This window comes from Ochotona princeps, chromosome 6 (assembly GCF_030435755.1).
Source record: "Ochotona princeps isolate mOchPri1 chromosome 6, mOchPri1.hap1, whole genome shotgun sequence".
NCBI lineage: Eukaryota > Metazoa > Chordata > Mammalia > Lagomorpha > Ochotonidae > Ochotona > Ochotona princeps.
Window position 1 is genome coordinate 17,546,075 of NC_080837.1, and position 25,802 is coordinate 17,571,876.

At 45.1% G+C, this 25,802-nt stretch overlaps 1 protein-coding gene and 1 pseudogene across 4 annotated transcripts; both read left to right on the plus strand.

The window, feature by feature from the left end:
* Positions 1 to 97: 97 nt before the first annotated feature.
* CIAO2A (cytosolic iron-sulfur assembly component 2A) lies at positions 98 to 20,929 on the plus strand. Of its 4 annotated transcripts, XM_058665696.1 has the most exons (5): positions 98 to 403; positions 5,381 to 5,545; positions 14,494 to 14,543; positions 16,150 to 16,195; positions 20,473 to 20,929. In XM_058665696.1, exons 1-5 carry the CDS (start codon positions 280 to 282, stop codon positions 20,568 to 20,570), a joined length of 483 nt encoding a protein of 160 aa, XP_058521679.1. In that variant the 5' UTR covers positions 98 to 279; the 3' UTR covers positions 20,571 to 20,929. The 4 variants fall into 4 exon arrangements, with proteins under 4 accessions (XP_058521679.1, XP_058521680.1, XP_058521681.1 ...); XM_058665699.1 differs by lacking the exon at positions 14,494 to 14,543 and having other exon boundaries at positions 107 to 403; XM_058665697.1 differs by lacking the exons at positions 14,494 to 14,543; positions 16,150 to 16,195; positions 20,473 to 20,929 and adding an exon at positions 12,917 to 13,032.
* A 3,134-nt stretch (positions 20,930 to 24,063) lies between these two features.
* Positions 24,064 to 24,335, plus strand: LOC118759223 (small ribosomal subunit protein eS27-like; annotated as a pseudogene).
* The last annotated feature ends 1,467 nt before the right edge of the window (positions 24,336 to 25,802 follow it).

A 25,802-nucleotide genomic window follows, 5' to 3' on the forward strand; every position in this document is an offset into this window, starting at 1 on the left:
CAGAATACAGTTCGCTGTCTTTCTGGAGAAAACATCCCATACATCCCCTCACGCACGCCGCGCGGAGTGGTAAGCCGAGCAAAGCATGCTGGGGTTTGTAGTCCGTGCGGCCCCTTTCCTTAGGTCTTTCGCGCTACTCTGGCTGGGCCCCGCCTCTCCCTAGCTCCCTTTTTTTAGTGTTGGCCCTGTCGAAGACCAGGAAGTTGCTAAATCCTGAGACCGGCTGCTGAGAGACGGTGGCTCGGGTGGGACAGCCGCCAGGGATGGCGGAACGTGAGGATGGAGCGGGTGTCCGGGCTGTTCTCCTGGACGCTGAACAGAGTCCTGTGGCTCTCAGGCTTCTCTGAGAGCGGAGCTGCCCGGCAGCCCCGGATCATGGAAGAGAAAGCGCTAGAGGTTTATGGTAATTAATTTTACTCAGTGCCGCTTTTGGCGCTCTCAGTGCAAGGTCGGAGTGTGGAGGTGGGGCGGGGAGGACAGGGCCTCACCTGAGGGTTTTGGGAGTGAGACCCGGATTTTCTTTGGCTGTCGGTGGTGGCTAAGGCAGCATTTTCTTTGGGGGCACTGAGTCACGCGGGAGTGTGGGTTCTTCTAGGACCTCGGCTCTTCCTAAACCCAAGGCACACGGAACCTGAGGGTTGCCTGTCCCACGCCCTTGCAGCCTTCCCAAGACTCGTGGGCGGAGCAGCAGTCCACGGTGCTTGGCTCGCAAGCAGATCTGGCCTGGGTTGTACTGCTTGATACTCCTGCCTTTCCTCGCTGCTGGACGTGTGGTCTTCCCGCTTCTGCAGAGGGCACTGCTGGGGGATGGCCGACTTCGGTACCGGGCCAAGGTCACAGCCGCTTTCTTTTGCGGCAAAGTCAATAGGCAGAGGTCTCTGAGGGGAGGACAGTTCTCATGGTGAGGTCTTTTGCCCAGTCATGAGGAAATGCAAAACCCATGTATGAGGGGATCTCAGAAAGTTCATGGAAAAGGAGCAGTGTTTTAATTCCCTTTGCCACAAACTGTTTTTGTTTTATTTAAATATTTATGTGTTTGAAAGGCAGAGTTAGAGACAGAGGGAGGAGATTTTTTTATCCACTGGTTTACTTTGCTAGAGTCAGAGCTGTGTGAAGCCAGGAGCCAGAAGCTTCTTCCCAGTCTCCCATGTGGGTGCAGGAGCCCAACTTCTTTTTTGGGGCCAACTTTTGCACTTTTCTCAGGTGCATTAACAGGGAGATGGATTGGAAGCAGAGTAGCCTGGACGCAACCAGTGGCCATATGGGATGCATGTGCTGCCGCAGCTCAACCCTCCATAAAATTTAAGGTCTTTCGTGTATACACATATATGTTTTTTTTTTCTATACAGTAAATATTTTTTAAACTGTGGGACCATCTTAGGTGTACATGTGAGGAAAGTATAATCACTTTCAGTAAGAAATGGGGCAAAGACCTAAGTCTAGCTCTTCCAATTCTCAACTTGAGGAATTTTCCAGCACCTTACAGGTGCCATGTGGCTTTTCCCCTGGAATTGTGTATTAAAAAAAAAAAAAAAAACTAACAAGAATGGATGTAGGTATTGAAAGATCCACCTGTAAGAATACAGGTAATGTTTTGGTGAGGATTTACAGGCTAGGAGAAGGAACCTAGGAATGGGAAAGACGTTTGGGATGGGGGGAGGACTTCCTTCATCCTGGCCAGCTAGGGAGGAGTGTATGGAGACATACTTGTCCTTCCAGGCCTCCTCCATGGCATCCACGGATGGCAGGGCACTGGGGACACAGCCTTGGAGAGTGTGGTCCTAGTCCTTTCAACCAGCCTTGAGGGAGAGCTAGCTTTGCAGAAGCACAGAGACTTGAGGAAAGACTGCAGAAGTTCGGGTCTGATGTGTTGGCCTAGCAGCTAAAGTCCTCACCCCTCTGTTCCTCTTTATTGTTCTCTTCAGCTTTTTTTTAAGATTAGCTTTTTTTTTTTTAAGATTTATTAATTTTTATTGAAAATGCAGATATACAGAGAAGAGGAGAGACAGAAATCCATCTGATGGTTCATTCCCCAAGTGTGTGCAACGATTGGAGCTGTGCCAATGTGAAGCCAAGAGACAGGAGCTCTTCTGGGTCTCCCAGGCGGGTACAGGGTCCCAAGGCTTTGGGCCGTCCTTGACTGCTTTCCCAGGCCACAAGCAGGGAGCTGGATGGGAAGTGGGGCCGCCGGGATTAGAACCAGTGTCAATATGGGATCCCGGCGCATGCAAGGCGAGGACTTTAGCCAGTAGGCTATCGCGCTGGGCTCATAAAGATTAGTTTATTTTTATTAGCAGATTTACAGTAGGAAAGATCTTCCATCCGTTGGTTCATTCCACAGATGGTTGCAGTGGCCAGAGCTGAGCTGATCTGAAGTCAGGAGCCAGGAGCCTCAAGCTGGGTCTCCCATGAGGATATAGGATCCCAACGCTTTGTACCATCCTACACTGCCGCAAACAAGGAGCTGAAAGGGAAGTGGAGCAGCTAGCTAGGACACAAACCCCATATGAGCCAAATGGGATCTGGCTGTACAAGGTGGAGGAGTAGCCACTGAGCTATTGCACTGACCCTATTCTCTTCTGTGTAGCCTCTCAGTAAGAAGGAAATCTTGTCTCTCCAAGGCCAGCTCCGGTCCCCACCTTCGTGATCCTTCATGACCCTGTCATGTGCTTATTTTCCCAGCCTCCCTCCTCCCCACTGTATGTTTTCAGTCTGTTGTTTCATTCTTCCTTTTGCGCTATAAAGCATACTCAAGTTTCCCTAATCCTTCTCTTTGTTCTAGCTTCCTTATTAAGCTGCTGGTCTTTCTCTGCTCTTCCCAACCAAAACTCTAGGAATATATTTTCAGTCCTCACTTGCTTTGCTTTTTGCAAGCTTATCTGGGGCCCTCCCTTCACTTCTTGATTGATTGCCTCCTGGTTGACCAATGGATGCCTTGATTCAGCTCTCACTGCCTGTCCCCTGCTCTGATTCTTGCTGCCCTTTCTCATTCTAAACCTTACATTATGTGCTTCCCATAAGGCTCTCTCCTAGGGTCTCTTCCTGTTCACACCAGTAGTTCCTCAAACAGAACTAAGCATAAGAATCATCTGAGGAACTTTCTTAAAAAAAAAATTGAAAAATAGAACAAGGGAGGGTCACAGCGAGTGAGCTTCCATCTACTGTTCCATTTCCAGAATATGGCACAGTTAGGCGGGGGTTGAAGCTGGAAACCAGAAACTCCATCCTGGTCTCCCACTTGGGTGGCAGGGTCCCAGACACTTGAGCCATCATCTGCTGCCTCCCAAGGTGTGCCAGCAGGAACCTGGGTCTGAGTGGAGATGCGGGCACTTGAACCCACACTCTGATATGGGATGTGGGTATCTCAAGTTGCAGCGTAACTTCCTGCACCACAGCACCCATTCCAACCTGAGGAATTTTTGCAACTCTTCAATGCTCAGGCCATACTCCAAGCCAATTAAATCAGAAACTCTGGGAATGTGACTCAGACATCAAGTTGTTTAATTTTAAAGGGTTCCTGGTCATTCCAGTGTTCAGCCAGCATCTTATTCCTTTGCTCAGTACTCTCCCTTAAATCTTTGTTTCTTAGAGGTAAAATATGACTCATCTTCCTTCTTGTCTTCTACATCCAAATGATTGTCACATTCGGTTAATTCTGCCTCTGAAATGAACTTCCTCCTGTTGCTCTTACATTGTCATGTGCTGCCTATTTTAGCCCCAGATTTTTCAGCTCCGTTCATTCTTTCTCCCTTCCTTCCATTCTTCCTTCCTTCTTTCCTTCCTCCCTTCCTTCCTTCCTTCCTTCCTTCCTTCCTTCCTTCCTTTCTTTTTAAATATTTATTTTTATTGGAAAGTCAGATATACAGAGAGGAGGAGAGACAAAGAGGAAGATCTTCCGTACAATGATTCACTCCCCAAGTGAACGCTATGGCCGATGATGTGCTGATCTGAAGTCAGGAGCCAGGAACTTTCTCCAGGTCTCCCACGCAGGTGCAGGGTCTCAAGGCTTTGGGCCATCTTCGACTGCTTTCCCAGGCCACAAGCAGGGAGCTGGATAGGAAGTCAGTCTGCTGGGATTAGAACTGATACCCATATGGGATCCTACCATGTTCAAGGCAAGGACTTTAGCTGCTAGACCATAGCGCTGGGCCCTATTTATTTATTATTTGAAAGACAGATTTTACAGAGAGAAAAGGACTGATAGAGAGAGGTTTCCCATTATTGGTTCACTCCCCAAACGGCCTCAACGGCCAGAGCTGAGCCGATCTGAAATCAGGAGCCAGGAGCTTCTTCCCGGTCTCCAATGTGCATGTTGAGTTGGTGAGAAGCCAAGAACCAGGAGCCTCTTCCAGGTCTCCCAAGTGCATGAATGGCTTTGGGACATTCTCCGCTGCTTTCCCAGATCATAAGCAGGGAGCTGGATGGGAAATGAAGCAGCCAGGACTCGAACTGGCAGCCATATGGGATACCAACACTACAGGGAGAAAGGTTAGCCTGTTAGGCCACTATTTTGGCACCTGAAAGGCCTTGGATAGTCCCACCCAAACCTGTTGTTCTATTCTTCCTCACTTATGTCAGGTTCCAGGGATCTTAAACTTCTTGTGATTCACTTTATGTTTTAGATATTCCTGTATACAATTCAGAATTTTTGTTCAACCAGAATTCTAATTCCATTTTCCATGAACTTACTGAAGTGCCCTCATATTGAAATGTTACCTATTTTAGTTTTTTAAAGATATTGTTTTTATTTGAAAAATGGAGACGAAAACAGAAACAGAGCTCTTCTATCCACTGATTCACTCCACATGGCTACAGTAGCTCAGCGCTAGTTCAGGCCAGAGCCAGGAGGCAGGAACCTGAGGCAGGTCTTTCACATGGTTGGTTGGATCCAGTTATTTGAGCCCAGACCTGCTGCCTCCCAAGGTATGCAGTAGCAGGACGCTATAGTAAAAGCGCAGCTAGGGTTTGAAGCCCAGCATGCTGCAAAGGGGTGTAGGTCAGAAGTGGCAGCTGTTACACAGAACACCTGCCCTAAAATGTTTCCCATTTTGGAAAGTTTGCTGCAGGTTTCGCATGCTTGATATCACATGCTCCAACACTAAATGTCTCTTCCCCCTGGGCTTCCTTGCCACTTTCCGCATTCTCTTTATGTTTTCTCTACAGCATGGAGCCCCAGAAACTGGGCATGTTCTGGCATGATGAGAAAATAGTTTTTTCAGAAAGAAGCCAGTCATGGGAATTTCTGTCAGATATCTGGGAGTTGGCTGTAGTATTTTCGTTAAACAAACAAAAATCAGTGCTTATATGATCAGTGCTACTTGTTCCTTATTGGGAAGTATGCATGTTTTCATAGAGTACCTTGTTTTCCATGATTCTTTAGATTTGATTCGAACTATCCGGGACCCAGAAAAACCCAATACTTTGGAAGAACTGGAAGTGGTGACGGAAAGCTGCGTGGAGGTTCAGGAGATAAATGAAGACGACTACTTGGTTGTCATCAGGTTCACACCAACAGTACCTCACTGCTCTTTGGCAACTCTTATTGGTAAGGGTTCTTTGTACACACACACACACACATACACACACACACACACGATTCCGTAGTATGGATAGAGTCTTCGTTTTTCAAATGTGGAACCTGAAGCTCAGAGATTTTAGGTGTCTACCCATGATCACATTGGCCGAGAAATGGCTTAAGCCTCTGATTCTTTTTCATTTATTTATTTTTTTAATATTTATTTATTTTTATTCCAAAGTCAGATGTACAGAGAGGAGGAGAGACAGAGAGGAAGAACTTCCGTAGATGGTTCACTCCCCAAGTGAGGGCTACAGCCGGTGATGCGCTGATCTAAAGCCGGGAGCCAGGAACTTCCTCCAGGTCTCCCACATATGTGCAGGGTCCCAAAGCTTTGAGCCGTCCTTAACTGCTTTCCTAGGCCACAAGCAGGGAGCTGGATGGGAAGTGGAGTTGCCAGGATTAGAACTGGCACCCATATGGGATCCTGGGCATTCAAGGCGAGGACTTTAAGTGCTACGCTATTGAGCTGGGCCCGACAGTCTTCTTTTTAGGAGGTGGCATTCCCAACAGTTTGTGTTAGTTCACAGCAAAATTAAGAAATAGGTATCTTTGACATCTCTGCTTTGTTATAAAATGTGTGAAAGGAATTTGTTTCAAGCCAGGTGTTCATTGGTAGGGAACTGATTAACCTACCAGCAGTGGAAAATGTGAACAATGGGATATAAGACAGGTAAAAAAGGGGGTGAAGAAGCTCTTTATGATGACATTCTCTTAAGCATTGTAAACAAGAATGGTATTGCCACCATTCATCTAAAACCACAAGTATATATCTGTATTTTATCTTAATTTTTTTAAAGGCTTATGTTTTTCATTCGAAAGACAGTGTTACAGGGGCCTGGTGCAATGGAGTGGCTAATTTCTCCTTGCAAGCACTGGTTCACGTCCTGGATGCTCCTCTTCCCAAGCAGCTCCCTGCTTGTGTCCTGGGAAAGCAGTAGAGGGTGGTTCAAAGCCTTGGGACTCTGCACTCCTATGGGAGACCCAGAAAAAGCTCCTGGATTTGGATCGGCTCAGCTCTGGCCATTGCGGCCACTTGGGGATGGAAGATCTTTCTGTCTTTCTTCTTTGTGAATCTGCCTTTCCAATAAAAAGAAAGAAAAGGCAGAGTTGGGCCCAGCAGCGTGGCCTAGCGGCTAAAGTCCTCGCCTTGAAAGCCCCGGGATCCCATATGGGCGCCGGTTCTAATCCTGGCAGCTCCACTTCCCATCCAGCTCCCTGCTTGTGGCCTGGGAAAGCAGTCGAGGATGGCCCAGTGCATTGGGACCCTGCACCCGCGTGGGAGACCCGGAAGAGGTTCCTGGTTCCCGGCTTTGGATCGGCGTGCACTGGCTGTTGCGGCTCACTTGGGGAGTGAATCATCGGACGGAAGATCTTCCTCTCTGTCTCTCCTCCTCTCTGTGTATCTGACTTTGTAATAAAATAAATAAATCTTTTTTTTAAAAAAAAAAGAAAAGGCAGAGTTATATAGAGAGATATATAGAGAGAGTTTCCATCTGCTGGCTCATTGCAATGGCCAGCACTGGGCAGGTCTGAAGCTGGGAGCTAGAAGATTATTTTGGGTCTTCTACTTGGGTATGGGGCCCAAGCACTTGGGCCATCCTCTGCTGCTTTCCCAGACCATAGGAAGCTGGATCGAAAGTAAGGCAGCTAAGGTTGAACCAGCGCCTTCATAAGGAATTGCAGGAGGAATTGTTATCTGCTCTGATACAGCACTCCTATTTTAGTTTTTACAATTTCTTGTTTTCTTTTTAGTTAGAATTAAAGGTAGAAAGAGAGTGAGAAAGATCTTCCATCTGCTAATTCACTCCCCAAATGACTTCAATAGCTGAGACTGAGCCAAGTTGAAGTCAAGAGCCAGGAGCTTCTCGTTTTCCCATGTGAGTGATAGGGGCCAAACGTTTGGGCTGTCTTCTACTGCTATTCCCAGGCCATTAGCAGGGAGTGGGATAGGAAGTAGAGCAGCTAGAGCCGTAACCAGCACCTGCTTGGATGATGGCATTATAGGTGGCAACTTTACTCACTATGCCACCATGCTAATCTCTGCTGTTGTATGCATAAGAATGCAGAAGAAAATAATTGATATGATGGACATTTGGGATAAGGGTGGGTGAAGTGGGGAGATGGGAGGATAGGGTAGATGGAGACTTTCTGTATTTAAAATATTTTAATCTATGGAATATATTTTCTATTAAAGGACTAGCACATTTATTGAAAGGATTGAGAAGGTCAGTATTTCAGTATTGCTCCTCTGATTGTTGTGATTTCTGTCTTATTTGTCATCAGTTGAACTGGGTTCCCAGTGTTAGAGGCTTCTAGCATATGGGCTGCCCAGGGACTGGAAGCTCTGTGGATCTGTAGGCATTATGTAACTTAAGTTCCAAAACTAGTAAAAGCATTATTGGATGCATAGTTATGTTTCTTATTGGACAATATCTGAGCCTACAGATGTTAAAAAGACTACTATTTTCTTGCTGTAAAAAGTATGTCTTTTTTTTTATATAAATGTGGATTGAAAAAAAAAAAAATGTGGATTGGCCGCATTTCCATATCTTTTTTTGTTTGTTTGTTCTTAAGATTTATTTATTTTTATTGGAAAGTCAGATATACACACAGAGAAGAGGCAGAGAGGAACATTTTCCATCCGCTGATTCACTACCCAAGTGGCCACAATGGCCAGAACTGAGCCAATCCAAAGCCAGGAGCCAGGAGCTTCTTTTGGGTTTTCCACGCTTTGGATCATCCTCGACTACTTTCCCAGGCCACAAGCAGGGAGCTGGACGGGAAGCGGGGCTGTCGGGAGTAGATCTGGTGCTCATATGGGATCCTGGCATGCGCAAGGCAAGCACTTTAGTGCCGGGCCCAGAAAGTATGTCTTAAAAAATACTTTGACATGTTGTGGTCCTGGTACAATGACTCAGTGGCTAAATCCTCACCTTGCAAGCACCAGGATCCCATATGGGTCCTGGTTCGTGTCCTGGCTGCTCTACTTCCCATCTAGTCCCTTGCTTATGGCCTGGGAGAGCAGCAGAGGATAGGCCAAAGCTTGGGACCTTTCACCCATGTGGGAGACCCACAAGAAGCTCTTGGTTCCTGGCTTTGGATTAGTGTAGCTCCAGTCACTGCAGTTTTTTGGGAGAGTGAAGCAGTAGATGGATCATCTTTCTGTTTGTCTCTCCTTCTCTCTGTTAATCTGATCTGTCTTTCCAATAAAAATAAATCTAAAAAAAAAAATCCTAGTTTGACGTATGAGTCCTTAAAGGGTCCAAGAAACTAGAGAAATTTTTTTAAAAAATTTATTCATTTATTTGAAAGGTAAAGTTGCAGAGAGAGGGAGACAGCAGAGAGAGAGAGAGAAAGCTCTACCATTTGCTGGTTCATTCCCCAAATGGCTGCAACAACCATATTTGGAGTGGGCCGAAGCTGTGGGTCAGGAACTCCACTGTAGTCTGCTACATGGGTGACAGGATCCCATTTGCTTGGGCCTTCTTCCACATCTTCCCAGGTCCTTCATCAGGGAGCTGGATCAAAAGTAGAGCAAGACTCAAATTTGCATTCTGATGTGGGAAGCCCATGTTGTTGTAAGCAGGAATTTATCTTGCTGCACTACAACACTTGCCCCAGTAAATTTATTTATTTTTTTAAATCTCACTTACCTAAGTTATAAAAGTAGCAAGTTTACTGGGTAAATGTGAAGCTGTAGAAAGCGTAATGGGGGACATAAAACTCCTCTGTCATGAAAGAACATGTATTTGGGTTAAAATTGCAGCTCTGGCAGCTCCAACTGATACGGTGAAGAATAGCATGTATGTTGGTATATATGACAAATCCGTATTGAAAAGTCTGTATTCTTTGATCCAGGGATTAAGGAAGTAATTCCACAGAAGAATGTGGTTGCCTTGAGCAGACTTACTTAGCCTTTCCATGCCTCAGCTTCCTTAGCTGTAAAATGGAAATAATGAAGGTTATCTCCAGAGCTGTAAGAGTAAAGTCATCAAAGGCTTGAAATGTGAAGAATGCTTTTATTTCTAGTTAAATATTAACCTCTAGTTAGTTAACAGTTTAATTCCAGATTATTTTGATGGGTATTCCAAAAGTTAGTGGGAAATGCATATTATCTTTAGAACTTGAGGACAAGTGTTTGAGACTGTGCTTATTGGAGTGCTGGGCATGAAATTCAGGCTCCTCTTCCAATTCCAGCTTCCTACTAAGGTGCCCCTTAGGAGAGAGCAGGTGATGACTCAAGTGCTTGGGTCCCTGTGCTCATTGCAGAGACCCAGGTTGAGTTCCTGGCTCCTGGCTTTTGCCTAGACCTGCCCTGGCTATTATCTTTCTCTCTGCCTTTCAAATCAAATGAAAATAAATAATAAATAAAAACTAACCAAACCCTATGGATAGACTTCAAAATTTTTTGCACTAAAATAAACTAACATTGAATTTATTTTTTCCCTGAATGTTTTGAAGTTTCCTCTTGCAATTACATACAAATCATCCTGATCACAGTTATAGACAGACTGGATTCGTGGGGACAGAGACGAAGCAGGGCTGAGAGTAGGTTCAGGTTGATATTTCAGACCTGTTCATTTCCCAAAGTCCCATCACTTTGGCTGGTCCACTGATAAGGGATTAAGACCGTTGGCCTTTCGGAGGGGAGTGTAATAGTCTGTCACAGCCTTTGTGTTCGATCCATCCAGTGGGGAGATGCCGAGGAGAGCCCACTTTGGGGCCCATGTGCTGAGTGATGCATCTGAGGAGCAGGCAGTCCTCCCAGGGAAAGGAAAGGCTCCTGAGTAACAGCCCCGGCCTGGCTGCCTAGCCGGCCATCTTCTCAGCCTTGCCCTGGAAAGGAATGCCAAAAGACAAGACTATGAACACATGTAACTCGGAGTTGCCAGGGAACTGATTGCTAACAGTTTGTTCTGACTTAGGTCACCCAAGAGTGGCTGTGGTCCAATGAATAGGGTGTAGGGTTTGGACTTGGGAGGTGTCCACCTGTGCCACTATATGATGTTGGATAAACCACTTACCTTATTTTGCTGACTGTAAAATGAAAATTATAAAATAGTGATTGCTAGCACCCATTGGGCACTTATTATGTGTCATAGAGTGTATTACAATTTATTAATCCTCCATGGGCCTTCTCCGCTCCCATTCGTGGTAGTACTGTTTCTGCACTTTTTTTTTTTTTTTTTTTTTTTTTTACAAATATAGAAACTGAAGGTTAGAGAGGTTGAGGTGGTAGCTTGTGCAGGGTCACACAGCTAGGAACCCAAAATGTCTCAGTTATGCTATACCATGTCTGTTGAGGATAACTCTAAAGAAAGTGTTTTGTGAATAATAAGCAGTTGTTTACGGGTAAAATGCCTGGCAATAGTGACCACACACATAAAGATGTTCAGGTGGTGTGAAAATCATGAGTTAAGGAGACAGATTTTGTTTTAAATTTTTTTTTCAAGATTCATTTTTACTGGAAAGATGGATTTAGAGAGGAGAGACAGAGAGGAAGATCTTCTCTCTGCTGGTTCATTCCATAAGTGGCCACAGCGGCTGGAGCCAGGAGCCAGGAGCTTCTTCCAAGTCTTCCATGCAGGTGTAAGGTACTAAGGCCTTGAGCCATCCACTGCTGCTTTCCTAGGCCATACACAGAGAGCTGAATGAGAAGTGGAACAGCTGGGGTTAGAACCGACACCCATATGGGATCCTGGAGCATGCAAGGCAAGGATTTAGCCACTGAGCCCTCTTGCTGAGCCCATGAGACAGATTTGGAGTAAAGAGAGAGGAACCCTCCTGGATATACTCAAGGCAGCTCTTATTCCTCTGAAGGAAATGATAAATTTTATATAATGTCGCTTAATAGTTTAACAGGACTACTGTGCTTTTATACTCTGAGCTAAGCACAGTCTCATTGGGTCATCAAATTGTTTTCTGTATTCTGTGATTTTAAAAAATATTTTGTTTGAAACTTAATGGTTCTTAGGAAATCAAAAGCAAATTAATTTTATCCCTCCCCCAAAAATGTAGTCTAACACCTAGTTGGCTGTGTTGCTTTGGGGTTTTGTTGTTAATGTCTTTTTTTTAAAAGTATTATTTGAAAGGCACAGTTAGAGGGACAGACAGACAATGGGAGGTCTTCAGTCTCTCCCAAATGGCTGTAATTTCCAGGGTGGGGCAAACCTCATGTCAAGAGCTTAGGCTGTCATCTATAAGTGGGTGGCGGGGACTCCAGCATCTGGGCCATCCTCTGCTGCCTTTGCAGGAACATTAGCATGGAAGTGGATGGGGAGTGGAGCAGCTGGGATTCTGGTGTTTACAGGTGGAAGATTAGCTAGTTGAGCCATTGCGCTGGTCCTAATATTTAATTTTTAATAAGACAAAAACACTAAGAAATTGTCTTCAGCATGACAAGCCATTATGCATTAGTTGGGAGAGGAATTAAATTGCTCCAAATAGAAGCCTGCAAAGTCAGAGATTCATATTGTGTCTTTATTTTTTTGTTTATAAATTTTAACTGAAACACTCTTCATAGTGAGAGTGGTTTCATCTATCTTCTATTGTCCAGAATATGGATTTGATTTGAAAGTTCTCTCTCTAATTCAAGATGAGGAGTCAGTGGAACATTGGCACCAAGGATCGGTTCCAAGTCCAGTTTTAAATTCTGTGATAAGTCTCAACTGCAAACAGCAACTATTGAACTGTGACTTACCTGTGGTGATAAACTGAACAGAAGCTGAGCTTGCTCTGGGAAAGTAATTAGTGTCTTGCAGTCATAAAGGAATCCACATTGGGAAGTTTCATGGTACATCATACATTAGAGAAGCAGAGACGTGGACAGAAGTAAGGCAGCTGCTACTTGTTGGATTATGCCGTTAGTGTCCACATAGCTACGGCTGGACCAGGGCTTGAAGCCAGGAGTCAGGAACTCCATCCAGGTATCCCACATAGGTGGGAGAGAGCCAGCTATTCGAGTGGTCCTGGTGCTTTGCAGGAGTCACATTAGCTGTTAGCTGGAATCAAGAGCTGGAACCAGGATTGAACCCAGAAATTCTAAACTGTAACATGGTGTTCCCCCTGGTTATCCTAACTGCCAGGCTGAAGGTGCCCTTATGGTCTTGTACCTTTTTCTTTTTTTTTAGAAGAGAGAATTTTGAGATGATGGATATTACTCATATTTATTTGAGCAGCAGAAACAGCCCTCATCTGCTTTCTTCCCAGAGTGCCTGCAGCAGCTGGAGCTGGTCCAAAATGAAAATCAGAAGTCAGAAACTCAACCTGGGTCTCTTAGGTGGACGACAAGGCCTTTACTGCTTGCACCAGCACTTACTCTCTCCCCTGGGCTCCCAGCAGAAAGTTACCATCAGAAGTGGAGCCAGGGTCCGGAGTGAAGACTCAGTTGGCTAAACCTCTCATTTGCAAGTGCCAGGATCCCATATGAGCAGCAGTTCATGTTCCGGATACTCCCTTTCCAGCTCCCTGCTTGTGGCTTGGGAGGCCAGTGGAGATTGACAAACTTTGGGACCCTGTGGCCACATGGGAGACCCAGAAGAAGCTCCTGGTTTCTGGCTTCAGATTGGCTCACCTCTGGCTGCAGATACTTGGACAGAAGATCTTTTTGTCTCTTGTTCTCTCTGTAAATCTAAAGATTTATTAATTATTTTTATTGGAAAGGCAGATTTATAGAGAGAAGGAGAGACAGAGAGAAAGATCTCTTCCATCTACTGGTTCACTTCTCAGGTGGCCACAATGGCCAGAGCTAAGCTGATTTAAAGCCAGGAGCCAGGAACTTCCTCCAGGTCTCCAGGAGCCAGGAACTTCCTCCAGGTCATCCTACGCGGATGCAGGGTCCCAAGGTTTTGAGCTGAACTGCTTTCCTAGGCCACAAGCAGGGAGCTGGAAGAGCAGTAGAGCAGCTGGGACACGGACTGGTGCCCATACGGGATACCGGCAGTTGCAAGGTGAGGACTTTAGCACTAGGCTATTGCACCAGGCCCAAAATGTATCAATTTTAAAAAAGAAAAAAATAATAATAATAAAGAAGTTGAGCTAGCACTTGAACCCAGACTCTCTAAATATATGGCTCAGGCTTCCTAGCTAGAGTTTTAACTGTAGGCTGAATGTTTGGCTATAACCACACAGCCTTTTAAAAATGAGTCTTACAGCCCTGGCATGGTGACCTAGCAGCTGAAGTCCTCATCTTAAACTCATCGGGATTCCTTCTGGGCACCAGTTCTAATCCCGGCAGACCTGCTTCCCATCTGGCTCCCTGCTTGTGGCCTGGGAAAACATTCGAGGACGGCCCAAAGCCTTGGGACTCTGCACCTGCGTGGGAGACCTAGAAGAGGCTCCTGGCTCCTGGCTCCTGGCTTTAGATGGCTCAGTTCTGGCCATTGCAGCCACTTGGGGGGTGAATCAGCGGGCATTAGATATTTCTCTCTATCTCTCCTCTTCTCTGTATATCTGACTTTCCCATAAAAATAAATAAATGTGAGTATAATTGGGTTTTACATGTCTGCATGTTCTGGCCTAAAGCGGAAAATCATTATAGCTGAGTGACTTACCTGACCCTCAGTTGAAGGCCTGCTGATGTAGAGATGAGATACAGCCTGGGCATTAGAGCCATGCTAGATTCCAGCTCCAACTGTACCAGTTTGCTGGCTTAGTGATCTTGGCCAGGTTACATTTGATCTTGGATTTATAGTGTGAAGAACATGATTAGTAATGCCTAGCTCGCTGGATTATCATGAGCAGTATACAGGACTCCCCGTCACAGGGCCAGGCTCAAAGGAAACCTACAGTGGGCTGCTGCCAAGCTGTTTTCAGCTGCCCTGTTGAATGGGGCACCTACACACACTATGCTTTTCCAGAAACTGGTAAGATACAATGCAGAGTTAACTGGAGAGGTTTTTCTTTTTCTTCCTCAGGGCTATGCTTAAGAGTAAAACTTCAGAGATGTTTGCCATTTAAACATAAGGTAAGGAAAGTGTTGTTTGTGTTTAGAATGGTCTTGTGAATTTGTAAACTGCAATATCACCTGTTTCAAGTAATTCAGGAGGCCGACATTGTTATGTCACGATGCCTGTTCAAGTCTTAGCTGCTCTAGTCCTGATCCAGCTCCCTGCCAGTGCTCCTGGGAAAGCAGCTGATCATGGCCCAAATATTGGGGCCCCTGCAGCTGGGCTAGGAGGCGCAGATGGATTTCCAGGCTCCTGGCTTTGGCCTGGCCCACCCTTGGTAGTTCTGGCCATTTGGAATGTGAAGCAACAGTTGAACTTTTCAAATGAAGAAACTTAAAATACAAAAAGTGTATAATTCAGTGGTTTCTAGTAATTCAGAACCTTTACCTAAATTGAGTTGACTTTTTATTCCTGACTTGTAAGGATTCTTTGATTTTGAAGATTTATTTATTTTTATTGGAAAGGCAGATATACAGAAAGAAGGACAGATCTTCCGTCTACTGATTCACTCCCCAGGTGGCCGCAAAGGCTGGAGCTAAGCTGATTTGAAGCCAGGAACCAGAAGCTTCTTCCATGACTCCTGCATGGATGCAGGCTCCCAAGGGTTTGGTCCATCCTACTGCTTTCCTAGGCTACAAGCAGGGAGCTGGATGAGGGGTGGAGCAGCTGGGACACAAACCAGCGCTCATTTGGCATCTTGGCATTTGCAATGGAAGGATTAGCCAATTGAGCCACCGCATTGGACCCTACTTTTTCAATTTATTAAAAATATTTTTTCAAAAAGGCAAAGCAACAGAGACCTTCCAGTCTACTGGTTTACTTCCAAGTGAGCAAGAGGTGGGGCTGGGGTAAGGCAAAGGCGGAAGTCAGGAACTTCGTCCCCATCTCCCATGTGGGTGGCAAGGTCTGCTGCTTTCCCAGGTGCAATAACAATGAGCTGAATCGGACTTGACGTGGCACTCCCATCTGAGATGTCAGCATCACAAGCTTAGCCTTCTGTGCCGCAGTGCCATCGCCTTTTGATGATTTTTCTTTATTTGTTTTTTAAAGATTTATTTATTTTTATTGGAAATTCAGATATACAGAGAAGAAGAGAGACAGAGAGGAAGGTCTTCTGTCTCATGATTCACTCCCTAAGCAGCCACAATGTATGCAGCAGAGCTGATCCAAAGCCAGGAGCCAGGAGCTTCTTCTGGGTCTCCCATTTGGTTGCAGGGTTCCAAGGCTTTGGGCCATCTTCCACTACTTTCCCAGGCCGCAGACAGTGAGCTAGAAGGGAAGTGGAGCAGTCAGGACATGAACCTATGTCCATATGGCATCCTGGTGTATGCCAGGTAAGTGGTTTAGCCACTGAGCAATTGCGCCTGGTCCCTGAAATCTGTATGTGTGCCACTGTGTTCATGTGTGTTCCTGAAAGCAGAGAGGGGAATTACCCCCAGCAAGGTTTTCACAAGTGACCTAAATTAAAAAAAAAAAAAAAAATCCTACTGTTTGTGTTTCTTTATCTAGAGAAGATTGTGAAATTCATCCCCAAATCTTTGATACTAGAAATAGAATCCAGGCTGTCATTCTAGGAGTCTTTGAATGTGCCAATGTTTTGTTTTTCCTCTTTTTTCTTCCCAGTTGGAGATCTACATTTCTGAAGGAACTCACTCAACAGAAGAAGACAGTAAGTACTAGTCTTGAGACATTTTTTTATAGTGTATTTATTTATTTGAAAAGCATTATCAGAAAGAAAGACATAGAGAAGAGGGAGGGATCTTCGATCCGCTGGTTCATTGCCCACCTGGCTGCAATGAACATGACAGGGCTAGGCCTAAGCCACGAGCCTGGGACTCTGTCCCTGTCTCATGGGTGGCTGCAGGGGCCCCGGCACTTGGGCCATCCATCCTCCACTGCTTTCCCAGGTGCTTTAAATGGGGAGCTGATTCAGAAACTGAGCAACCAAGACTAGAACCAGGGCCTATATGGCATACCAGCATTGTAGAGGCACTAGCCCTACCCACAGCATGAACATTTTAAACACATTATTATTATTATTATTAAAATACAACTTTTTAAATTTTTTTTAAAGATTTATTTATTTTATTACAAAGTCAGATGTACAGAGAGGAGGAGAGACAGAGAGGAAGATCTTCCGTCCGATGATTCACTCCCCAAGTGAGCCGCAACGGGCTGTTGCGCGCCGATCCGAAGCCGGTAACCTGGAACCTCTTCCGGGCTCCCACGCAGCTGGAGGGTCCCAATGCACTGGGCCGTCCTCAACTGCTTTCCCAGACCACAAGCAGGGAGCTGGATGGGAAGTGGAGCTTCCGGGATCAGAACTGGCGTCCATATGGGATCCCGGGGCTTTCAAGGCGAGGACTTTAGCCGCTAGGCCACGCCGCCGGGCCCGAAAAGAATTATTTATTGAAAGACAAAGTGACAGAGACAGGGAGAGGCATAGAGAGAATGAGATCTTCCATCTGCTGCTGGTTCACTTCCCAAATGACTGATTGTAGCAGCTGGGCTGGGCTGGGCCAGGCTGAACCCAGGAGCCTGGCACTCCATCCAGGTCTCCTCACACATCGAGGGGCAGAGGCCCAGGTGTTTGTGCCATATTCCCCTGCTTTCTCCATTGCATTAGCAAGGAGCTGAATTGGAAATAGAGCTTCCAGGATTTGAATAGGCAGGACATGCTCACATTATAGACCATAACTCCACATCACTGATCCCAACATCTCTCTTTTGAACTTTTCCATTAAGAATGCCATTAATATGACCCTGTGTGGTTGCCTAGTGGCTAAAGTCCCAGCCTTGTGCATGCCGAGATCCCATATGGGCCTGGGGTTCTAATCCCGGTGGCCCTGCTTTCCATTCAGCTTCCCATCCAGCTCCCCACTTGTGTCCTAGGAAAGCAGTCGAGGATGGCCCAAAGCTTTGGGACCCTGCACCCGCGTGGGAGACCTGGAAGAAGCTCCTGACTTCTGATCAGCTTAGCTCCAGCCATTGCAGACACTTAGGAGTGAATCATTGGATGGAAAAATCTTCCTCTCTGTCTTTCCTCCCCTCCGTATATCTGACTTTCTAATAAAATAAATAAACAAATCTTTAAAGAAATAAAGAAACAATACTATTAGCAGGGTCAAATGTGATGGCTCAATTGCTAAATCTTTGCCTTGCGTGTACTGGGATCTCATAGGGGTGCAATTAGTGTCCTGGCTGCTCCACTTCCCATCCAGCTCCCTGCTTGTGTCCTAGGAAAGCAATCGAGGATGGTCCAAAGCCTTGGGACCCTGCATCTGTATGGGAGATGCAGAGAAGGCTTTTCTCCTGGCTCCTGGCTCCGGTTTGGCTTAGATCCATCCAGCTGTTTTGGCTACTTCGGGAGTGAACCAGTGGATGTAAGACCTTCTCTCTAGCTCTAGTTCTCTGTGAATCTGCATTTCCAACAAAAGAAGTAAATCTCTTAAAAAAAGCCATTAACAAATTACAACAAAACAGATCAATACCTTCATTATATGAAGATGCATGCAAGGTGATGTGTTCGCTGTCTTGCAGCGATGGACTTGGTGCACAGAGCTTGTAATAACACGCATGGACTACCGTGTTGGTGAGATAGCCAAAGTTTATTAGTGGCATCAGACTTTTATAGACTGAGGCTCACACAGGATAAGGGAGGAGGTATTGAGGAGGAGGAGCTTACGTAGTTCCCATAAGCCTTTCTACAGAACCCATCAATTGTTTCCACACTCTTGTTTGAAACTGTTTTTTGTTTTGTACATCCAATCAAGTGTCCTCATTCAATCCAATCAGTTGTTCTCATACAAATGATAACCTATTAATTGTCATCCTATGAATCTCAATGTCCTTTTATGGTGATGTTAAAAAATAAAAGACCTGGTGGATTGATAGTAAAGAATATAACCAAAAATCCACACTAGGAGAACTAAAAAATAAACATGGAAAATGTTCCAGCACTATTAATTAGGGAAATGCAACTCGCATTATTGTGGAAACATTTTTCTGTTTTGTGTTTATGTGTGTGTATTTGCTTTGCTGGCATACTTATAGTTTGTGTATTGTTTTGGCCAAGTAAATTGGTAAATATTTTTGGAAAAATGATTCAGTGATAACATATAAAATATTCATACTCTTTGACCTCATTCTTTTTTTTTCTGAGGTGATTTGTTTATTGGAAAATAGAGGCACAGTGACAAAGACTGAGGGAAAGGAAGAGAGAAAATCTTCCATTTCCGGATTTATTCCCAAATGCCTGCTGTAGCTAGGGCTAGGTCAAGCCAGAATCAGGAGCCAGGAATTTCATCTTGGTTTCCCATAAGACTGGCACGGACCAAAGTACTTGGGCTGACTTCTGCTGCTTTCCCAGACGCAATAGTAGGAAGCTAGATTAGAAGCTAAGCAGGTAGGACAGGTATATTCCTCAGTAGAATGCTTGCTTCACAAGCAGCAGCTTAATCCCCTGAGCCAGGATACCAGCCCCTGCAACTTAGTCTTCATAATCACACTTTTTTTTTCCATGTTAAAAATGACTCTACAGTTTTTTTTTTTCTGTTGCAGATAGAAGAGTTTATTTGCGAAGGGACCAGGTGAACAGGGAAAGGGAAAGAGCACCTCCAGAGAGAAAGTCGGGAGGTGGGGTGCCTCTCAAAAGAGGAGGGAGAGAGACACCCAGCTCTGCCTTTTTTAAAAAATGGCTCGAGTGGTGACGTAGCAGATGCCAGCATCCTGTATCAGCACTGCTTCTCGTCATGGCTGCTCCATCTCAGATTCAGATCGCTGTTAATAGCCTGGAAAAGCAGTGGTGTGCGGTGGGGGAGCTCAAGTCCTTGGGTGCTTGTATGTACTTGGGAGACCCAGAAGAAGCTCCTGGCTTCAGATCACCCCAACTTGGGCCATTGTGGCCATTTGAGGTGTGAACCAGCAACAGAAGAGCTCTGTCTCCCCCTCTCTCTGTTTTTGTAACTTTTTCAAGTAAAATAAATGTATTTTAAAAAAATGACTAAAAAGGAAAAATAGCCGTTTCAGAGATGTATGTACTTGGAATATAAAGTTTATGTACATGAACAGTGATGGGAAAGAAATTAAAATAGTTGGGGCCCGGCGGCGTGGCCTAGCAGCTAAAGTCCTCGCCTTGAACGCCCCGGGATCCCATATGGGCGCCGGTTCTAATCCCGGCAGCTCCACTTCCCATCCAGCTCCCTGCTTGTGGCCTGGGAAAGCAGTCGAGGACGGTCCAATGCATTGGGACACTGCACCCGCGTGGGAGACTCGGAAGAGGTTCCTGGTTCCTGGCTTCAGATCGGCAAAGCACCGGCCATTGCGGCTCACTTGGGGAGTGAATCATCGGACGGAAGATCTTCCTCTCTGTCTCTCCTCCTCTCTGTTTCTCCTCCTCTCTGTTTCTCCTCCTCTCTGTATATTTGACTTTGTAATAAAATAAATAAATCTTAAAAAAAAAAAAGAAATTAAAATAGTTGTAGCAGAGTAGTAGGATCATAGGAAATATTTTTTCCCTTCAGTTGGCTTTCCAAAGTTTAAAAACCACATTATGAGTAATAAACAACTTTAATGTCTTAAGGAGTTAAATTCTTTGTCCTGTGGGCCAGTGCTGTGGCACAGCCTCCTGCAGCACCAGCATCACGTGTGAATGTTGGTTCAAGTCCTGACAGCTCCACTTCTAGTTCAGCTCCCTGCTGAAAATGGTGGAAGACAGTCTAAATCTCTGGACCTCCGTACCTGCATGGTAGACCTAGAAGAAGCTCTTAGCTTCGTCTTGGCCCAGCCTTAGCCACTTAGGGTGGGAACCAGCTGATGGAAGATGTCTTTCTCTCTGCCTTTCAACTAAATAAATGAAGCTTTTTTTTAAAAAAATTCTTTGTTCTGTAAAAATATCTGGTGTGATATACTGACAAAGTTCTGTTACCTTCTCTCTGTGTTTTACAGTCAACAAGCAGATCAATGACAAAGAGCGGGTGGCCGCTGCAATGGAGAACCCCAACCTACGGGAGATAGTGGAACAGTGTGTCCTGGAGCCTGACTAATTGCTGTCTTAAGAGCCACCAAATTGTAATTATTTGCTATATTTGTTTAAACTCTTTGTAAAATAGAAAAAACTCATGTTTAATACAAAGGTGATTTGTACCTCAAAATCTTTTTTAAAGGATTATTTCCAAGTAACATTTAATTATAAGGTAGGACTTGATTTGCTCAGCAGATAACATTCTCAGGATTTGTAACACGTGATCAGACAGAAAAATATTTTCTAGCTCTTATGTATAACATGAGTTGCTATTTTTCTGGTGCCCATTCTGATACAGCTACTTTTTGTGTCAAATACCTACCGTGCCCAAATGTATCCAATTTAAATCATTGGTCTATAAAATAAATTTTAAAAAGATGATTCTTGTAATGATTCAGCTTCAAATGTGTTTTTCAAACTGTAAATTTGAGTGTAATTGTTGACTTCCAAAAGAACTTCCCACCACTTTATTTTTGCTAATTATTATGTAAAATCAGATCTATGAACTAAAAGTGCCTGGAAGATCAGATCCTTCAGTGAGTCCTGTTATAAAAGAGGAACAAAAATGTAGGTTAGATGACAGACTTTAAGGTTTTTTTTTTTTTTAGATTGATGTTATTTTTATTTGAAAGTCAGAGTTACAAAGAGAAGGAGAGAAAGAGATCTTCTGTCTGCCAGTCAGCTCACCAAATTTTATTTTTTGAAAGATTTATTTTGTATATGTGCTACCAAAGATAAATTTATTTTGAAAGTCAGAGTCGTATATATATATGACTCTGATATATATATAATATATATAGATTTGTTTTGAAAGTCAGAGTCATATATATGACTGATATATATTTATAGATAGATATAGATTTATTTTGAAAGAGTCATAGTAATGACTATATATATGTATGCATATATATATATATATATAGAGAGAGAGAGAGAGAGAGAGAGAAAAAGCATGTATTTTTTACTCCACTGGTTCATTGCCCACATGGCTGCAACAGCTGGGACCTTGGGCTAGCTTCTGCCATTTTCCCAGACCTTTAGTAATCAGGACATGAACTGCTATCCATGTGGGATGCTAGCACTGCAGGCAACGTCTTTACTCCTCTGCAATAACACTGGCTATCCGACACATAATGTTTTTATTTTAAGATTTATTTATTTTTATTGTAAAGGCAGATTTACAGAGAGAAGGAGAGACAGAAAGATCTTCCATCCATGATTTACTCCCAAAGTGGCTGCAACGGCTGGAGCTGAGCTAATCCAAAGCCAGGAGCCAGGAGCCTGGAGCCTCTTCCAGGTCTCCCACGCGGGTGCAGGGTCCCAAGGCTTTGGGCCGTCCTCAACTGCTTTCCCAGGCCACAAGCAGGGAGCTGGAAGAGAAGTGGAACAGCTGGGATACGAACTGATGCCAACATGGGATGCTGGTGCATGAAAGGTGAGGATTTTAGCCCCTACGTTATCGCGCTGGGTGCCGGGCCCAATTTTTTCTTTTTTTTTTGGGGGGGGGGGGATTTATTTATTTTCATTGGAAAGGCATGCTTACAGAGGGAAAGAAATAGAAAGATCTTCTGTCTGCTGGATCACTTCACAAATGACTATATGGCTAGAACCGAGCCAATCTGAAGCCAGAAAACTCCTCCTGGTCTTCCCATATGGGTGCTGGGTCCCAAGGTTTTGACCCTTCCTCAATTGCTTTCCTAGGTCACAAACAGGGAGCTGGATGGGAAGTGGGGCAACTGGGTCATGAATTGGTGCTCATATGGGATCCTGCCTCTTGGAGATGGAAGATTTAGCTAGTTAAGCCCAAGCACTGGCCCCCAACACATAATTTTGAGAATCGAAGAAGGTTTTTTTTGGTGCTATGGCATAGTGGTAAAGCTGGCTACTCTGCTTCTGATCCTGCTTCCTGCTAATGTGCCTGGGAAAGCAGCCATGGATAGCCCAAGTGCTTGCGTCCCTGTCATAGAAGTGGGAGTTCTGGCTCCTGGCTTCAACCTGGCCTAGCCTCAGCTGTTGCAGCTATTTGGGTAGTGAACAGGATAATGGAAGATATCTCCTTCCCTCTCTCTGTGTAACTACCTTTCAAAAAAATTTTTTTAAACTTTTATTCTACAATCTAAATTTACTTTCTCTTCATTTATGGCTTTGTTAGTTTGTTTAAGGATTAATGGTTCCATGATTTGGCAGGCAGCCTTTAAGATGGTTCTAGTGCCATAGTTTCCTTCCTTGGAAGGAAGTGTGACTGCTGAGGCTAGATCATGGAAAGAGCTGGCTGCTTTCCCCTTGGTCTCAGGTTGTGGAGGACTCCATGTGAGCAGGAGGGACTGAACTTTGTGGTGTTTTGACTGGAACCTCACGAGAGACCCTGAGCTAGAGCTGCTTCACCAGTCCATTCCCAAATTCCTGGCCCAAAGAAGCTATGAGAGATAATAAGCATCCACTGTTTAGGCCACTAAGTTTTGGGGTAATTTGTTAATGAAACAGTCTGTAATTGAGGTAGAAGGTACCACTGTGCTCCGACCAGTGTTTTGGCAGAAGAATGGGAGATGACAACTGCTGTGGTCGAACTTTGGGGAACAATCAGAGTTTGGAAATGTGTCTGTGCGATTGGGAGACTCCGGCCTGAGGTAGAGAATAGAAGTGGCTGAAGGTGACAGCTGCCCTGCAAGTCTAGAGGGTGAGAGAAAGAAAAGGCTCTTTCCTTGGATGGCGCAGCCCCAGGGCAAAGCATAAGAGAGTGTGTCTCGTGGATCTGCTGGAGTTCACCTTTGCCACGGTCAAATCCATCATTGGGCCTGGGAGACCTTGGCAGGAGAAGGTGTCTGGACATGATTTATTCCTGCCTGGCTCCCCAGATGGAGATTAGAGTCAGTGAGAAGCCAGTGTGGATATGCAGCTGCCAGGGTCAAGAGGCTCAGCAGGAACTGCTGGTAACCCCATGAAAGAGCTACTTCTAACAACCAGGCAGACCCAGAGAACACAGAGCTGAAGAACTGCCTTCCCTGTCCTAGCTTCCAGGGCCATGGCGGGAGAGTTGAAGAGCATGCAAAGCATTCCATTCCATTTCTTCCCCGTAGGTGTCAAGCTTGAAGCAAGCTCAAGCTAGCAGAAGATGTAATTCCAAGTTTAAAGTGGCATTTTGATTTGAGAGTCAGAGAGACAGAGCTTTCATCTTCTGGTTCATTCTCAAGATGCCTGCAGTGGTTGTGGCAGGAACCTGACTTGTGGAGCCATTACTGCTGCTTCTCACGGATGTTTGCGTTAACAGGCAGCTGGAATCGGAGCCCAAGCCAGCAACTGAACATAGGGGGACACAGGCATCTTCCAAACTAGACTCACCACCCTCCATGTGTGTGGTGTTGGCTATGAACTGTGACCAGATAGCTTAGGAAATGCAACAGTATGATCAAAGTGTCAGAAAAACCAGTCTGAGCGAAATCATGTCTTTACTCACGGGCAGAGAAAGAGGTGGGACAAAAATAAAACCAGTTCTTGCCCCACACACTGGTTATAGGGGTTTTCCAGTGGTGATGACCTCCCCACGCGAACATGCCTGTCGCCAAGGATCTCTTGCAGCCCTTTCTGGGGGAGAAGAGGAAACAAGAAGAAACATCTGGTGCAGAACCCCAGTTCCTACTTCATGGATGTCAGGTGCCCAGGATGCTACAAAATCACCACACGCAAACAGTTGTTTCTGTGTGTTCACTGCTCGACTGTCCTTTGCTAGCCCATGGGAGTCAAAGCGAGGCTTACAGAAGGATGTTTCTCCCCAAGGAAGCAGCACTAAGGGCATCCTGAATTAAGATGAGTGGGAGACCTTCTCAACAAACACAGTTTGGATAATAAAAAAATAATAATACATAAATAAAATAATCATCCTGGCTTCTGCTAAGGCTCATTTTGCTTCCTCCCTGCATTCTGTTACCTGGCAGTAAGCAAAACACAAGGTTTATGGTACTGCCACTCTCAGTTCTTCATCTTCTGCTGTCACATGTTCCCATCAGCTCCTCTTTTCCTTCTAGCTCTTCAGAAGTCTGTCACCCAGCTTTTATATGTAGACCCGGAAATAATGAACTGTCCCTGATTCGAAGCATCACTGTGATCCCTTCTTTCAAAATTACAAATCCACCAGGAAAATGTTGTTAGAACCAATATGAAGTTTCCGGCTTCACTATAATCTGTGATCCAGGACCATGACAGGTGGTTAAGTGTACTTGATGCTTTTGCAGCTCTGTTTTCTCCCACCCAGTGTATGCTCATGTGAACACAGAAGGCTGTATGACCAGTTGCTTCTAGAAGATACGATGGGCATCTTTTGAACAGGCTTTGCGGATTATGGTCCAGGGTCAGACTTAACACTGTTGGAGTTCAGAAAACAGTAGCACTGTACATGCGGAGTACCTTGGACTCAAGATCGGATGCAAATCTGACTTTGGCCTGCTCTGTTGCCTCCCACTCTTCGTTTTTCCCCCAAAGAGCATCAGAGAAGCCAGAATTACTCTTCCCCAGAGTGGTCATAGAACCTGGAACTTTCTTCCCCCAGAGCAATCTTAACTCTGGATTAGTCAGCATACCTAGACACTTCTACGTTGAAGCTGGCCTACCTTGTCTGATAGTACAAGTCATAAGACATCTTGGGGTCTGGCACAGTAGGCTACTGGCTAAAGTCCTTGCCTTGCAACTGCGAGGATCCCATATGAGTGCCAGTTCTTGTCTCAGCTGCTCCACTTCCCGTAAGCTCCTTGCATGTGGGCTGGGGAGGCAGCAGAAGATGGCCCAAAGCCTTGGAACTCTGCACCCTCATGGGAGGCCTGGAAGAAATTCCTGGCACCTGGCTTTGGTTCAGCTCAACTCCGGCTGTTTCAGCCACATGTGGAGTGAACCAGTGGATGGAAAATCTTTGTCTCTCCTCTCGGTAAATTTGACTTTCCAATAAAAATAAATAAATCTTTAATCCTGGAGGAGAGGTGCCCACCTGCAGAGCAGGTGATGCTAGCAGAAAGGCCAGGAGGAACCTGAATGGAGAGGACTTGCAGGGGTTGACTGAGCCCTACCCCATACCCCAATTCATAACCCTCAGGCCATAACCTTTTGTCCAATCCTATTTCTCTTTTCTGCCTATTCCTCATCACAATTGACAATATCAATAGTACTCTCTAGATCTTTGGTTCTTCCTTTCCGAGAACTCTCATGTCCATGGAAAACTTGGACTAAGTAAATCTGGTATGATAGTCTCTTGCTAACCTGTCTTGTT